General features: G+C 43.4%; 1 protein-coding gene across 1 annotated transcript in view; it reads left to right on the forward strand.

Annotated features, from left to right (window-relative positions):
• The window catches only part of LOC140425686 (uncharacterized), a 349955-nt gene that overhangs the window by 284638 nt on the left and 48669 nt on the right, over nucleotides 1-16648 (forward strand). The window contains exons 23-24 of the mRNA XM_072510182.1: nucleotides 13945-13983; nucleotides 16046-16084. Of these exons, the coding sequence (XP_072366283.1) occupies nucleotides 13945-13983; nucleotides 16046-16084 (78 nt within the window). The remainder of the gene's footprint in view (nucleotides 1-13944; nucleotides 13984-16045; nucleotides 16085-16648) is intronic.

Raw genomic sequence — 16648 nt, forward strand, 5'->3', positions numbered from 1 at the left:
ACAGGAGAGATGCTGAAGCGCATTCATAGAAACCATCAAGAAATTTAACTGACTCTGAGAAAGGCAAAAGATAAGCTTTATTGGCCAAACATGAGCAATGAAATGACTGTTGTTGGATATAGCACTTAGGGCGAAGGGGATCAAAGGACCTGGGGGGAAAGCGGGATTAGGATATTGATTTGGATGATGATAATGAATGGCGGAGAAGGCTTGAAGGGCCAAATGGCCTCCTCCTGCTACTATTTTCAATTTTTCTATGAAAGACCGCATTGGCCAGTACAGTGTGTGCACCGAGTATTAAGCAAAAAAAGCTAGAGATCCATTGATGATGCATGATATCCCAGGCAAACCATGGATGAAGCTGGGGGTAGACCTTTTCACTTTGTAGGAACTGATTATCTGGTCACTTTAAACTAGCATTCTCACCACTGGGAGTTCGATCAGCTGACTTCAGTGGTGATGGGAGAAGGGTTAGAATGCCTAAATGTCCACTTCAGTTGGTTTGGCATTCCAGGCATTGTGAAGTATGACAATAGCCCTCAGTGAAGAATTCAGCCAAATCACAAGACTGGGAAATTCAGCACTGCACATCATCTCCGCAAGGCAATAAAAACAGAAACATCTGCGAAAAAACAACAGGTCTGGCAGCATCTGTGGAGAGAAGCACAGTTAACATTTCAAGTACATTGTGCACAAGTACACAAGACAATCCTTGAATGGAGAAACACACCAATTGAAGGTGAGGCAAGTAGTCCTGTCCAGAGATTAATGCAATGCCATACACAAACTACTCTTCCAAAAGGAATAAAAGCTACCGAAACCAGAATAGAAACAGGCATGAGTGAAAATGTCAAGGTGAAAAGACAGAAGAAAGCCAAATTTCAGTTTGACAAGAGTGCCAAACTATTACCTGAGCTGAGCATTGGAGAGTCAGTCAAGGTGAAAACTTTCACCAAGGGTCAGGCCACATGGAAACCTGGCACAGGTGCAGAGAAATGTTCATCTTGATCATATACAGTGTAAGTCGCACACTGGGCTAAATCGCTGGCTTTTAAAGCAGACCAAGGCAGAAGCACGGTTCAATTCCCGTACCAGCCTCCCCGAACAGACGCCGGAATGTGGCAACTAGGGGCTTTTCACAGTAACTTCATTGAAGCCTATTCGTGACAATAAGTGATTTTTCATTTCAAGTGAACGACTTATTTACCATTGCAACTGCAAGCATATCTGAACAACTAGCAACACTGTTCCTTCACAGCAACTGGCTGGTCAGGATGAAGAGATCTCACAAGGTGTACTGAGAACAACCTACCATCAATCCCAGAGGTCCACGGGTCACTAACAACCACAGTGGAAAAACAACAGTCACAAAGGCAACAAGGGCCATGGAAATGACACTCGCTGGACAAGGCAGCCAATGTCAACTCACATGTGTTTCCTTACAATTTAAAGATGATGTGTGCAATACGTGTGCAGCAAATGACTAGTAGAACAACGTGCTAATATATGGTGGGGGTTCAGTGGGAAACCTGGGTAACTCAAAATCACACAGGATCATGCATGCAAATATCTCTTTTGGAAAAGAGCGCTGGAAAAGGGGGCTGATTGTATCTTTTGTTTGAGATGAAAAGGTAGATGTCATGTTTCGAAATGATGTCCTAACTCTGGCTTTCTATAGTCATGTGACTATGCCATGTATGTTCTATGTTCTATGAGGCTTCTGAAGGCAGATATTTTAAGATCAGTTCAATAAAGCCTCTCACAGAAATAGACACTGAGGAAGGCTAATGTCCTTATACATGAAACATGGTATCCCAACACAGCGACAGCCCCACACAATGCTGGTACAATGTAAACATGGGCCAGCTAATTGGTTTAACTGGTTAATTGTCTACAGTCAGCGAAGAGCCACAGCGCTGAAGTACCGGTTGTTGAGAAAATCCTATGGGAGTAGGACGATTTCAGTCTCCCCTCCCAACACCTTCTGCAGCCTTTTGGTGAGCCCTCCCGCCTCACAGTCCATTCTCAGAGGACTAGTAAAGTCAATATCTCTGCAAAAATTTAGAATACATCACCAATGACGGCAGGAAAATATATCTGGGATGAAAATTTGAAAAACATCTTTAATGTGTTGGGAAACTCTTCACTTGCCTGGGTGAGTACAGCTCCAAAAATACTCAAGAAGCCCAACGTCATCGCGGACAAAACACAAAACAGCGTGCTTGACCGGCACCCTATCCATTACCTTTAACATTCACTCCCACCATCACTGATGCACAGTGGCAGAGGTGTATACTATAGGTGAGGAGGGGGAGTTGCATTTTTGATTAAGGACAGCATTACAACAGTACAGAGAGAGGACGTATCCGAGGGTTCTCCCACTGACTCTATATGGGTAGAACTGAAAAATAAGAACGGTGAGTTCACTTTGATAGGACTGTACTATAGGCCCCCAAATAGTCAGCGGGATAGTGAGGAGCAAATATGTAAAGAGATTACAGATAGCTGCCGTAAAATAGGGTGGTAATAGTTGGGGACTTTAACTTTCCCAACATTAACTGGGACAACCATAGCACTAGGGGTTTGGATGGAAATAAATTTGTTGAGGGTATTCAGGAAGAATTCCTCATTCAATATGTGGATGGCCCAATTAGAGAGGGGGCAAAACCTGACCTCCTCTTGGGGAATAAGGAAGGGGAGGTGACGGAAGTGTTAGTGAGGGATCACTTCGGGAACAGTGACCATAGTTCCATTAGTTTTAAGGTAGCTCTGGAGAATGATAGTTTTCCAAAAGTTAAAATTCTAAATTGGGGCAAGGCCAATTTCGAGGGTATTAGGTGGGAACTTTCAAAAGTTGAATGGGGGTGCCTATTTGCAGGCAAGGGGACAGCTGGTAAGTGGGAGTCTTTCAAAAAGGTGTTAACTAGAGTTCAGGGTGAGCACATTCCTCTTAGAGTGAAGGGTGAGGCTGCTAGAAGGCGGGAACCCTGAATGACTCAGGATATTGAGGCCATGGTGAAAAGAAAGAAGAAGGCATATGACATGCATTGGCAGCTGGGATCGTGGATCCCTTGAAGAATATAGTTCTTGTCAGAGTAGAGTTAAGAGAGAAATCAGGAGGGCAAAAAGGGGACATGAGATTGTCTTGGCAAATAAGGCAAAGGAAAATCCAAAGAACTTTTACAGATACATAAAGGGTAAAAGGGTGACGAGGTAGAGGGTAGGGCCTCTTCAGGATAAACAAGGTCATCTATGTGCAGATCCACAAGGGATGGGAAAGGTCCTAAATGAATATTTCTCGTCAGTATTTACTGTTGCGAAAGGCACGATTGTTAGGGGAATTGGGGAAATAAAAAGTGATGTCTTGAGGAGTGTACATATTACAGAGAAGGAGGTGCTGGACATATTAAATCACATCAAGATAGATTAATACCCGGGACCTGATGCAATGTATCCCAGGACATTGTGGGAGGCTAAGGAGGAAATTGCCGGCCGCCTAGCTGAGACACTTGAATCATCGACAGCCACAGGAGAGGTGCCTGAAGGTTGGAGGGTAGCAAATGTTGTGCCCTTGTTTAAGAAGGGTGGTAGGGATAAGCCTGGGAACTACAGACTGGTTAGCCTTACTTCTGTAGTGAGTAAATTGTTAGAATGTATTCTGAGGGACAGAATCTACAGGCATTTAGACAGGCAAGGGAAAGTCAGCATGGCTTTGTAAGGGGGAAGTCATGCCTCACAAATTTGGTTGAGTTTTTTGAAGGGGTAACCAAGAAGGTAGATGAGGGCAGTACAGCCGACGTTGTCTACATGGACTTTAGCAAGGCCTTTTGACAAGGTACCGCATGGGAGGTTGTTGCAAAAGGTTAAATCTCACGGAATCCAGGGTGAAGTAGCCACTTGGATACAAAATTGGCTTAGTGACCGAAGACAAAGGGTGGTTGTGGAGGGTTTGTTTTTCAAACTGGAGGCCTGTGACCAGCGGTGTGCCTCAGGGATCGGTGCAGGGTCCACGTTATTTGTTATATATATTAATGGTTTGGATGAGAATGTAGGAGACATGGTTAGTAAGTTTGCAGATGACATCAGGATTGGTGGCATAGTGGGTAGTGAAGAAGGTTATAAAAGATTACAACAGGATATTGGCCAATTGGGCCAGTGGGCCGATGAATGGCAGATGGAGTTTAATTTGGATAAATATGAGGTGACGCATTTTGGAAGATCAAATCAGGGCAGGACCTACTCAGTTAATGGTCGGGAGTTGGGGAGAATTACAGAACAAAGAGATCTGGGGTACAGGTTCATAGCTCCTTGAAGGTGGAGTCTCAGGTGGACAGGGTGGTGAAGGCATTCAGCATGCTAGTTTTTTGATCAGGATACTGAATACAGGAGTTGGGATGTCTTGTTGAAGTTGTGATGAGCATCTGGAACGAGCTGCCAGAGGCAGTAGTAGAGGCGGTTACAATTTTTTCCTTTAAAAAACAGTTAGACAGTTACATGGGCAGGGTGGGTATGGAGGGATATGGACCAAATGCAGGCAAGTGGGACTAGCTTAGTGATAGAAACTGGGCGGCATGGACAAGTTGGGCCAAAGGGCCTGTTTCCATGCTGTAAACATCTATGACACTATATAGATAATAGATGATGCACTGCAGTAATTCCCATGCCTTCTTAAACATCACCTTCCAAACTCTGCCACCTACAATGACAACGGCAACAAAGACGTCGGAACACCACCACCTGAAAGTTCCTCGCTAAGTTTTGTGAGGGCCACGAAGAATCCAGCACGAGTTTCAAGGACACAAAGAAATAACATTTATTTACAATAACATATATTATACACAACAGCAGCAACCTCGCTTGCTGCTTATTCCTTCCTGCTGGTTCCAAACTGGCCAGCTTTATTTATACAGGGAGTCTGCTAATGATTCCTCCGCCCCCCTCTTTGGGGAAGCTCATACTCCCATAGGATTGTGGGATTGTCATTAGTCCCCAGCCAATGGTAAGCAGGCAGGTTAGAACACTAAGTCACACACCAACCTTACTTGGAGAGTAATGTCAAAACCCCAGAATTCTCTTTCATTTAAAATGTCATTTTATTGGGATTTTTCAATTTTTACACAAATTCACATGAAACAAGCAAAATGACAGCTGCAGGTATCAATCTATAACAAGTACAGCCCAAAACAACAGTTGTTATAGTTAGGAACAATAAGACCAATTGAATTGGGGATAAAATCCCCAACAGGTTCCCTCCACGGATAAATGACCTCTCTGCACCCAAACCGGATACCGGCAACATTTTAGACACCCATAGCTTCAAAGAAAAATGAGAGAAGAAAACAATATCCCGAGAACCCACCGCGGTGCTGAGGGGAATTCAACTAACTCTGACAGCGCAATTTGAACTCTTCTCCAGCCCCAGGCCGGAATGGGCAGCCACATTACGCCCGACAAACTCCAGCCCTCAACAAGTATCTGCCTGGGCCTGAAGAAGAGTAAGCACAGCCAAAAAAAATAAGGCTAAGTTTAACTATGGGGGACCTTCCACAAACATAGTGAGGGTGAGGACAAAACTAACCTTACCACCTGCATCCTCCACCCCTCACCCTGCTGCAGCTCTACTTATCCTTCACCCAAGGATAAAATAGGAAAGAAACTGTGCACAGATCCTGCAATCAATATTCAACTTAACATGAGAAAACTTTATTAATACAGGATTAATAATGGTGTGGGACATCACCCCCAAAGAATTCACTCCCTGCAAGTGGATCAAATGACAACATGAACAGACAACATCATAATTATCAGGGAATAAAGTCCAGGATCACAACTGAAGAGCGAGGTAATCATCAGGATAAAGACCATTCTACAGGCGCACAAAGAAAGTAGCTATCAAGGGTAAAGCAGGACCTGAAATGGAAAGCCAAAGGATCTTCCAAGGTTTTCAACAATAGGAGCACGAGCCTCATTAATTCCAGCCTGCCGACTCGACCGGGCCCAGGAACTAAACAACCTAAGCTACCCCAGAGGGAAGTGCCCGGCCAGCTCAGGCAACACCCACCCCCCTCGACTCACACCAGGGACAAGACCACACCTAACCAAAAGTTAAAAGGCCCCAATCCCAGGCTTCGGAGACAGGGCTAAATGTGCTCCATCGGAGTTGAGCTGCACCCCCCCCCCCCCCCAGATTAAGACTCCGAAAACATGGCAGCTAGATCTTAACTGCAACTGGAAACTTCTCCACTATCCCACATGAGATACCAGGCTCAGTACAGCTCTTCACTGATGTGCCCCCTTGTCCTCATCTGAAGTGGACAGGAAGGATGATGGGCCATGCAACCGGACCTTAACCAGACGGAGGCTGGCTCCCACCAAAGACAATGCTCTCCCTGTCACAAGAACATCCTCGTGCACCACCATTGCTTCCATAAGACACCTCACAACTCTTAAAACTGGGCTTTGATGTTCTGCACCTCAGAGCCCAAGCCATTTAGACAGATTAACTTCATCACCAGCAGCCAGCATCCATCAGTGAACACTGTTCCATCATGGCAGGAATCCTCCCAAATCAGATGCACCACCAAAGACAGAGTCCCACCCCAACACCCTCCAGCCACCATATGAATCAACGAGGATTAAAGCCTTTCATCTTGATTCAGTAGAGCTGAAACACTGAACAACACTTTTGATGCATTGCACTAACCATGCAGGCCAAGAAAAGAGAAAAAAAAATGTGCACAAGGATAAAACTAAAGATTGAAAGATGCGCTGAACTGGAACTCACCAAAATGCAGCCGAATCCCTGCTCACATCACGTGATCCTCCAGAATCTCCTTTCCAATAGCATGTGTGGCACTATTCCTTGTGTCTGAATAAGCTTGAAGTCTTACAGTTGAACCTGATGCTTTATTTCTATGAGTTCGTTCTCTCTCCAGGGCTTAGACTATGTTACATCTGAGCTGCCTGTCTGTGTCCTGCTCACCAGCTGCCGTTCCTGTGAAGAGAGAGAGGGTACTTCCTGTTTGTTTATGTATATATACATCATGGTGCTCCCTCTAGTTGTTTCTTAGTTGTAGTGTATTTACCTTAACCCCTTGTGTATATACAGTGATGCATATCACTACATCCTTCCTTTTTTCTTGTTACATATTTTCTGTACTTTTTGAAAGAAAATTGTACAAAATAGTTAGATAAATGATGATATGAAGAAGTTGTGATGATATTGATGATTATACAAAGCCAATTAATATTTGAGTCTAATAATTAGAGTCATAATTGAGTCATAAATTAATTATGAGTCTAAACTCTATGAATTGCTTTTTACTCTGCTGTTGAAGTTGGTGATGTTGATGTTGTCATTTCTTTGTGAACGTCATCAGTGTTCTTGTGTTAAGTAACCAGGAAGTCCTCATGAGGTGTTCGAATGGTCGAATCACTTTGTTGTCTGATTTAGACTTTTTTTTCTGTGTTTGTGGTATTGATTCTGTATGTCATCTTTGTTGTCTGACCTGGACTTTTTTCTGTGCTTGTGGTATTGATTCTGTATGTCATCTTTGTTGTCTGACCTGGACTTTTTTCTGTGCTTGTGGTATTGATTCTGTATGTCATCTGCCTTGAAAGCTGGTTTGCTTGTTTGAAGTGGAGCAAATGTGAATTTGTGAGATTTGTTGTCATGCCATGGTATGTTTGTACTCTTGCCATTGTTTTGAGCTGTGCTGTTACATTGTCCTTCATGTGCAGAGTTGTACCATGTCATACAAGTTGTTGTTTCATTGTTGTTGTTTTTGTCATTTCTGTCTTTTGTTTCCGTTGTTGTTCTTGCTGTTTTTGTCGTGCTTGTTGTTGCTGTTGTTGCCTTTGTTATGCTTCTTGTTGTTGTTTTTGTTGTTGTTCTTGTCCTTCTTGTTGTTTTTGTTGTTGCTGTTGTTGTTCTTGCTTCTGTTGTCCTTCTTGTGGCTTTTGTTGTTCTTGTTGCGCTCAATGACTGTTCCGTGTGGATAATTCGAATCATTCTCAAAGTTATTTGTGTCAGTGTCCTTTGTAATATCTGATGTTTCATTGAGCGTTTCTTCTTTGAGGATTGTGTGAATGATCTGATGTTGCATTGATCTTGGTGACATCAGTCATTTGTGGTTGATGTGATTCCTCTTTTATTCCTTGGTGCTCCTCTTCTGGAGTCATTTCTGGTTCACTTGAATCATCATTGATTTCTTGATGCTCCTCTTCTGGAGTCAAAATCTCCAAGGTTTTATTTTCTTGTGGATAGGTTAGAGTAGATGAGGTTTTAATTGACGTGGTCTCACTGAACTCGAGTAGTTTCACTTTGATTGTTGAGTGCTTCTGTACATACGAGCTGAGATCTGTCAGTCTCGCTGTGATCTTGCACATCTTGTATGGGAATCTGATTTCTTTGTCACTTGTCTCTCATACAGTGGGTAGACATTCAGTGTCTTCTTGTTGGTTAAATGAGCTGGGTAGACTTTCATAATCTTCTTCCGGTGGCTCAAATAAGCTGGGTAGACTTTCATAGTCTTTTTGTTGTTCCCGTGAGCTTGGAAGACCTTCATAATCTGCGTCTGGTTGCTCAGATAAGGTTGATAGACCTTCATGGTCTTGTTCATGCATGGACTTTGCTGTGGAGTCTTGAGTTGCTTCCATTGTGGAGTCTGTCAACGAGCTCTCTGTGGAGGCTTGTATCTCTCTCTCTGTGGAGTCTTTCATCGCTCTCTGTGTGGAGTCGTGCAGTGGTCTCTCTGTGGAGTCGATCTGTGCTCTCCCAGCGGAGTCGGTCAGTACTCGCTGTGTGGCATCGTTTTCTTCTTGGTATTTGACAGGTTGCTGTCATCCAGTGTATCGACGATCTGCCATTGCATCATGGTATGGGATTCATCTACCATGAGTAGAGTCGTGTTGAGCTTTTCAACCGTGGCGCTGATGCTTTTATGATCAACATATCCGAATAACTCAGCCATGTCTGAGTAGTATTCTTCGATAAACAAATCATCTTCTTGTGTATCGGATTTGTCATGGTGCTCTTCATGTTCAATGAACAAAATCATCTTCTTTGGTTTCGGATTTGTCATTGTGTTCTTCACTTCGGGTGGTGCAAACTGCTTGTTCCAGGATGTTGCGGAGGTTATTTTCAACTGCTGGTAGAAGTTCAGTACGAAGTCTTACAACACCAGGTTAAAGTCCAACAGGTTTGTTTCATTGTCACTAGCTTTCGGAGCGCTGCTCCTTCCTCAGGTGAATGAAGAGGTATGTTCCTCTTCCAACAAACCTGTTGGACTTTAACCTGGTGTTGTAAGACTTCGTACTGTGCTCATCCCAGTCCAACGCCGGCATCTCCACATCATGGGTAGAAGTTCAGGCATTGTGCCTTTCGAGGAGAAAAAATTGTGTTTTGTAGCTTTAAAACTCTTTTTTTCAATTTTCGGACATTTCCCCATTAAGTGGGCATGGTCCGGGGCCTCTGACATCATGACGCTCGTAACATAAAGCATAGGAATGGATTGCGCAGACGCAAATCGCTTTTCCTTTACTGTGTGCTTTTTCAGAAACTGGGCATGCGCAGATCCCTCTTCGAGCTGTGCGCTCTTTTTATTCAACTGCGCATGCGCGGCTTGTGCATGCACAGAACGATCTGAATCGAAAATGTATTTTTTCAATTGCGCATGCGCGGCTGCCATTTCCTGCACATGCGCAGACCCAGATTAGCGTCTTTTGTTCCCGGGGAGTTTAAAATGTGCTCAGATGCCATTTTAACTTCTTCAGACCCATGGAAAAGAACTTGTTTGCCATTTTTTTTGTTATAAACTTAAAGTTATTTTTTTCTTGCGATCTGCACTTGTCAATCGCGTTTTCCAGCATTAAACCTTTCTGTCCTGACGATTATTTGAGTTTCACATCACTCATCCCATGTGCAATTTTGTCTCTGAGCATTGTTACTGGTGTTACAGTAATCTTCAAATTATTTAAGTATTACTTCTAATTTGGTGTTTTCTTCACCTTTCAAGTAATTAAAGCAGTTATAGATTTCTCTAGCTTCATGTCCTGCTAGGAGAAATGCTATTTTCATTTCTTCTGAGGCCACGCTCAACTCATTAGCTATGATATACAGTTTGAATGTTTGTTTAAAGATTTTCCATCGATGACTTAAATTACCGGTTGCTTTCACCTGCGGTGGAGTTCCAACAAGTTGCATCAACTCAACGAAGTCTCCCCACGTCCGAATTTTCTTCTGTTTTCGATCGTGCTTTGTCTGCATCTTGTGTAACTTTTCTAGTAAGCGTTCTGAAGTCACCTGACCCTGGTACCATGTATTATTCCTTGTGTCTGCATAAAACTTGTAGCCTTACAGTTGAAGTAGATGCTTTATTCCTGTGAGTTTGTTCTCTCTCGGAGGCTTCGACAATGTTACATCTGAGCTGCCTGTCTGTGTCCTGCTCACCAGCTGCCATTCCTGTGAAGAGAGAGAGACTGACTTCCTGTTTGTCTATGGATATATACATCTCTGGTGCTCCCTCTAGTGATTACTTAGTTGTCGTGTATTTACCTTAACCCCTTGTTTATATAGAGTGATGCACATCACTACATGTGTGAACATATGCACCAGATGACCAAACTAGAGGACAGATAGCGTGGAACCTGTTGTGGGGGCAATTGCAAGAATCCATTATTAAAAGAGGTTGTAGCAGGATACTTAGAAAATCGTAATATGTTCAGGCAGAGTCAACGTGGGTCTCTGAAAGAAGGGAAAAGTGTTTTACTAATTTATTAGTGTTTGTTGAGAAAGTAACAAGCAAGGTGGGCAAAGGGAGCCTGTGGATGTGGTGTGCTTGGGTTTCCAGAAGGCATTTGATACGGTGCTACACAAGATAAGAACACATGGGTCATAATTCTCCGGCCGTTGGGATTTTCTGTCCCCACTGGCAGCACATCCCCACCCATGGGTTTCCCGGTTGTGTGGGGTGGCTTCAACGGGAAATCCCATTGACAAGCGCCGGTAAGAGAGAATCCCGCCGGCAACAGACATCGCTTCACCGAGAAACACGCGGCTGGGGGGTGACATGGTAGCGTGGATAAAGGATTGGTTGGCTAACAGTAAAGAGAGAGTAGGGGTAAAAGGGTCTTGGTTGGATTGGCAAGATGGAACAAATGGACAGCTTCCGGGGCATTTCGGCCTCAACTATTCACAATCTATCTTGATTAAAAGGGGATCAGGGATTATGGGGAGAAGGCAGGAGAATAGGGATGAGACAATATCAGCCATGATTGAATGGCGGAGCAGACTCGATGGGCCAAGTGGCCTAATTGTCTTATGGTCTTATATCAATAATTTGGATGAAGGGGCCGAAAATGTGATAACTTAATTTGTACACCAAGATAGGTCGGAAAGTAAGTCATCAAAAGGAGGTAGAGAGTCTGTAAAAAGATGTAGACAGATTAAGTGAGTGGGCAAAAATTTGACAGGTGGAATATAATGTTGGAAAATCGAACTTGCCTACTTTAGCAGGAAGAATACAAAAGCAGTGGGCTGGATTCTCCGTTGCACCGGCAGTGACCCACGCCCGGGGATTGTCCCGACAGTGTGGGGCTGACAACAATGGGAAACCCCATTGGCCGGCTGGCGGGATGGAGAATCCCGCTGCCGGCGGCGGGGCGTGCAGAACGGACAATCCCACCAGTGTACTTTTAAATGGGGAGATTGCGGAACTGGGTGGTACAACGGGATCTAAGGATCCTGATGCATGGATCACTAAAATGTCAGTAAGCTGGTACAGCAAGTGATTAGGAAGGTGAATTGAATGTTGATATTTGATTGATTGATATTTATTATCACATGTACCGAAATACAGTGTAAAGTATTTTTCTGTGGCCAGGAAACGTACACAGTACATACATAGTAGACAAAAGAATAATCAACAGAGAACATTGACAAATGGTACATCGACAAACAGTGATTGGTTACAGTGCGGGACAAGGGGCTAAGCAAGCAATACATGAGCAAGAGCAGCATAGGGCGTCGTGAATAGTGTTCTTACAGGAAACAGATCAGTCCGAGGGGGAGACGTTCAGGAGTCTAGTAGCTGTGGGGAAGAAGCTGAATGTGCGGGTCTTCAGACGTCTGTATCTTCTGCCTGATGGAAGGGTCTGGAAGAAGGCAAAGCCTGAGTGTGAGGGCCTTGCTCTCTGCCTTCCTGAGGCAGCTGGGAGGTGTAGACAAAATCAATGCGAGGGTGGCAAGCTTGTGTGGGGGCTGAGTTCACCACACTCTGCAGCTTCTAGCGATCTTGGGCCGAGTGGTTGCCACATCAAGCTGTGATGCAGCCGGATAGGATGCTCTCTATCGCACATCTGTACACGTTTGTGAGAGTCGATGCAGGCAGGCTTAATTACTTTAGCTTCCATAGGAAGTAGAGACGTCGTTGGGCTTTCTTGACTGTTGCATCAACGTGAGTGGACCAGGACAGACTGTTGGTGATGGTGACCTCCAGGAACTTAAAGCTATCGACCATCTCCACTTCGGAGCCATTGATGTAGACAGGGATGGGGTGTCGTGTTATGCTTCTTGAAGTCGATGATCAGTTCCTTGGTCTTTCCAACATTTAGAGAGAGGTTGTTTTTGGTGCACCAGGCAACCAAGTGATCTATCTCCCTTCTGTAGTCTGATTCATTGTTGTTTGATATACTACCCACCACAGTTGTATCATCCGCAAACTTATAGATTGAATTGGAGTGAAATCTTGCCACACATTTGTGTGTGTATAGGGAGTATTGCAAGGGGCATGGAATAAAAGTAGGGACATTTTCCTGCAGCTGTGCAGGACCTTTGAGGCCACACCTGAAGTACTGCAGTACAGTTTTGGTCACTTTATTTTCGAAAATATAGAATTGCATTAGAAGCAGTTCAGAGAAGGCTCACTGAACTCATTCCTGCGATGAGGGTTTTCTTCTTATGAAGAAACGTTGAACAAGTTGTGCCTAAACGCATGAAAATTTGGAAGCATGAGAGCTGATCTTAATGAAACAAATAAGATCCTGGGGGATTTTATAGGGTAGCTACACGGAAGATGTTTCCACTTATGTCACAGACTAGAACCGAGGGGACACAGTTTCGGAATAAGTGGTCTACCATTTAAGGTAGAGGTGAGGAGAATTATTTTCTCTCAAAGGGTAATTTGGATGTGGAATTCTCTTCCCTAGAAGGCGGTGGAGGCTGGGTCATTGAATTTATTAAAGCATTGTTTTAAAGAAGATTTTAAAGAGTGAAACTTGGAAACATTTGTGTGACTATCATCTGGGGGAGGGAATTTGAGGAGAAATCCACTGAAGACCGACTGAGTAGCATCTGCTATTTGGTTTCAGAGAGGGGTGTTGTCTGACCAGTAGCCTGTTGGGTTACAGGGTCTGCGTGTTTACTGAAAACCTTGTAATAAGATATATTTTTTAACCTGTGCCTTCCTTAGAATCTGTGTACCTTTGTGAAGATAAGTTGGAGCGAAAGATTGTAGTCAAACTTTTCATGTTTAATAATTTTTTTTTGTTAAAAGCTAATTGGCAGCCCTGTGACCCTGTCCATCCAAATTTTCTGAAATAAAATGAAAGTTGAGCCAGGGTTCCATTCTGGGACCTTTCCGTCCAGTAGTAACACCAACTGGGATTGTAACAAAAGTCACCTACAGCAGAGCATAACCCGCATAAAGAGGAGGCTCTGATTTTGTGTAAAACATTTAAATAAAGAAAGGTGATGTCACATTCCATGTAGATGTTATCAATATCTATAGGATATGAATGATGCTGCCAAGGAATATTTGTAAAATTGCATCATGCTTTATGATATTAATTATTGCTATTTGATATTGCTATAATTTAGCTTTAATCTATAGTTAGTTACTATGATGTGCAACCATACAATTGTATAATTCTATTCTCTATCAATAGAGCGGAGGAGGCTTCAACAACAAATGCAAGAGGAACAAGGTAAGTTTTAGATTTAGATTATTATGACAACTCTTTGTGTAATCTTCCTTATTCTTTGACTTAAATTCAACCTGCAGCACAGGCACAAATTAGATATTGCTAAATTCCAAAAAGAACACTGAAAATTGGTCACTTCAGAATCACAGATCAAGTCTGCACCGCCGCATGAAAGACACTGTGATCTGCCAATACTAATCCCATTTGTCAGCACTCGAATGTTAAGGCGTACCGAGTGCTCATCCAGGTACTTTTTAAAGGATATGAGGCAACCTGCAAAGAGCTGGGAAGTTCTCCCTGGTGTCCTGACTAATATTCACCTTTCAGCCAAAATACTTGAAAACGTTATTTCTTTATCACAGCTCTGCCATAGCATGTCAGCTTGTCATAAAGGTAAGGTCGCCATAGTCCCAGATGACCATAGGCTGCTTTCTGCTTTGAGGGAGAGCTGACGGGTGGTGATTTAACCTGAGGATCACCACACCTCAGGTGAGAGGGGCAATGATGAGAAGGTGAGTCTTCATGAATAACCTCAGCCGGGACAGGAATTGAACCCACTCTGACTGGCGTGACTCTGCATCATGAACCAACTGGATATCCAAGTGAGCTAAACCAGCTTGCCTAAAGCAGGGAGGCCAAAGTCTGAGCTTCCTTTTCATTGATCATCGGTGTCAATTTTATTCAATCAAAAAAAGTCACTTACACAACATCTCTGGCCAACTTTAATTGATCTAAATCCACTTAGTTGCCTTTTTAATATATGCTTCAATATAGATCACCTTAGAGCTTTTTTAGAGCTTATAATATGTGCAGGTGTCCCTAGAAAGCTTAAACACACAGGTTTATTCTGTCAAAGAAAAACAAGGCGCAACGCGGCGTGCAGTACACCAGTCCCAGCCGGGACCATCTGAAGAGCCGGTTCCCAACCTGGCTGGCTTTCAACTGCCCCACCTGTTAGGCTTGCCCCTCAGTGGGGGAGCTCATATTCCCCGAGCCCCACGGGGAGATCAATTGGATCCCCGTGGGTCTCATGAGGGTTTTATCTGGGGATCTGCTGTCTTCCCTTCTTGCTCCTTGCTTCTTAGTTTTTAATGTATGCTCCTTGATTTTCTGGCCATTCAACAGGAAATTGTTTGGCAAGATATAATTTGCCAATCTCAATGGCAATTTTGAAAACTTTGATTTATCACCTTGAAGTCTCCATCTCTCTGAAGAAATCAAGTCTATAACGTCTTTATCTAAGATATGAGACTCTCTGTCCCTTACAAGAACCACTTAATGATTCTTTAACCCAAAAATAATTTTAAAAAAGAAAACGCCCGAAACCAATAGCTCTAAGACGTTATCCTCACCCATCAAATGTGAGGCCACATGGGCTATAACTACAAACCTTCCATAATTACACACAAGGAGTCTTTCTCCTCAAAAGAGAGGAAAGGAGACAAAATATACCACGAAAGGGACAAGTGCATTCTGGCAGCAAAGGGTCTACCCATCAAGCGTCCAAAAAGTACAAAGTAAATTCTCAGCTTAAGAACTGTAAGTAATTCCTTTCCTATGAATGGGAAGCAAATAGCTGTGAGTGCTGATTATTTACTGAATTATTTCCAATCAGCACCATTAAATGCTGTTGCCTTGCCGTCACCAACAAGTCTCAGGAAGCCTGGAAACCCATCAAAGTTCTGCTAAATTGCATTGAAAAACTGCACTGAGAAAACACTCAAATTGTGCAAACACAGTTTGTTCACAGACAACCTTCCTCTCCCAAGCATTCAAGCACCATAGCACACTGGCAGTCGGTAGGCTGAGGTCTACTTGCTGACGTGCTTAACTTTTTCCCACTTTTTTACCACTTTTAGACATCCTCTGCCACATCTCCCAAACTAACACTCTCCTCAAGTTTAAAATTCCCCCAATCCGTGCCCCAAAGCACCCCCTCCCTAACCCTGAATATCCAAACAAAGAAAGAAACCCTACAACACCTTTTATTGAGAATACATACTTGTTCTAAACAATTATTTTTTGACATAACCATTCAATATATTTTTCTACTGTTTGCAAACAGAAAAATTACAACATGAGGAACAGCAGCTTGAGGACTTGAGTAAGTATGAGAATGAGAATTGGGTACAGAGAAGCTACTTGAACTTATGTTCAAAAACTTACTGGCACAAAGGTCAGCTGGCCAAAAGCACTGAGGAGTAAGTCAAATTTTGAGACGGTAAAAACCATGTGCAGGAGTTTAATAAGGGGTTAAAATTATTCTATTAGCCCTGTGATTACATTTACAGTCGATTGCCAATTAATTCTCAGTGGCAGATACAGCTACCAAGGCCTAAGTAACTAATTGATACCGCAAGTGTTTGTCTTCTGAGGAGGTCGGTGCGGTTTTTTCCTGTGGCGCGTTGGAACTGTCAATCGATGAGTCGAGCGCCATATCCCGTTCATACGAGGGCATCTTTCAGACGCACACATGAGTACGGCCTCAACCGGGACCTTGGATTCATGTCGCATTACATTCATCCCCCACCATCTGGCCTGGGCTTGCGAAATCCTACCAACTGTCCTGGCTTGAGACAATTCACAGCTCTTTAACCTGGGATTACCCCTCTCTCTGGATCTGTAAAGACTTAATTACCTGCAAATGCTCACATTCAAAGCATTGTCT

Source organism: Scyliorhinus torazame, chromosome 6 (assembly GCF_047496885.1).
Source record: "Scyliorhinus torazame isolate Kashiwa2021f chromosome 6, sScyTor2.1, whole genome shotgun sequence".
Classification (NCBI taxonomy): Eukaryota; Metazoa; Chordata; class Chondrichthyes; order Carcharhiniformes; family Scyliorhinidae; genus Scyliorhinus; species Scyliorhinus torazame.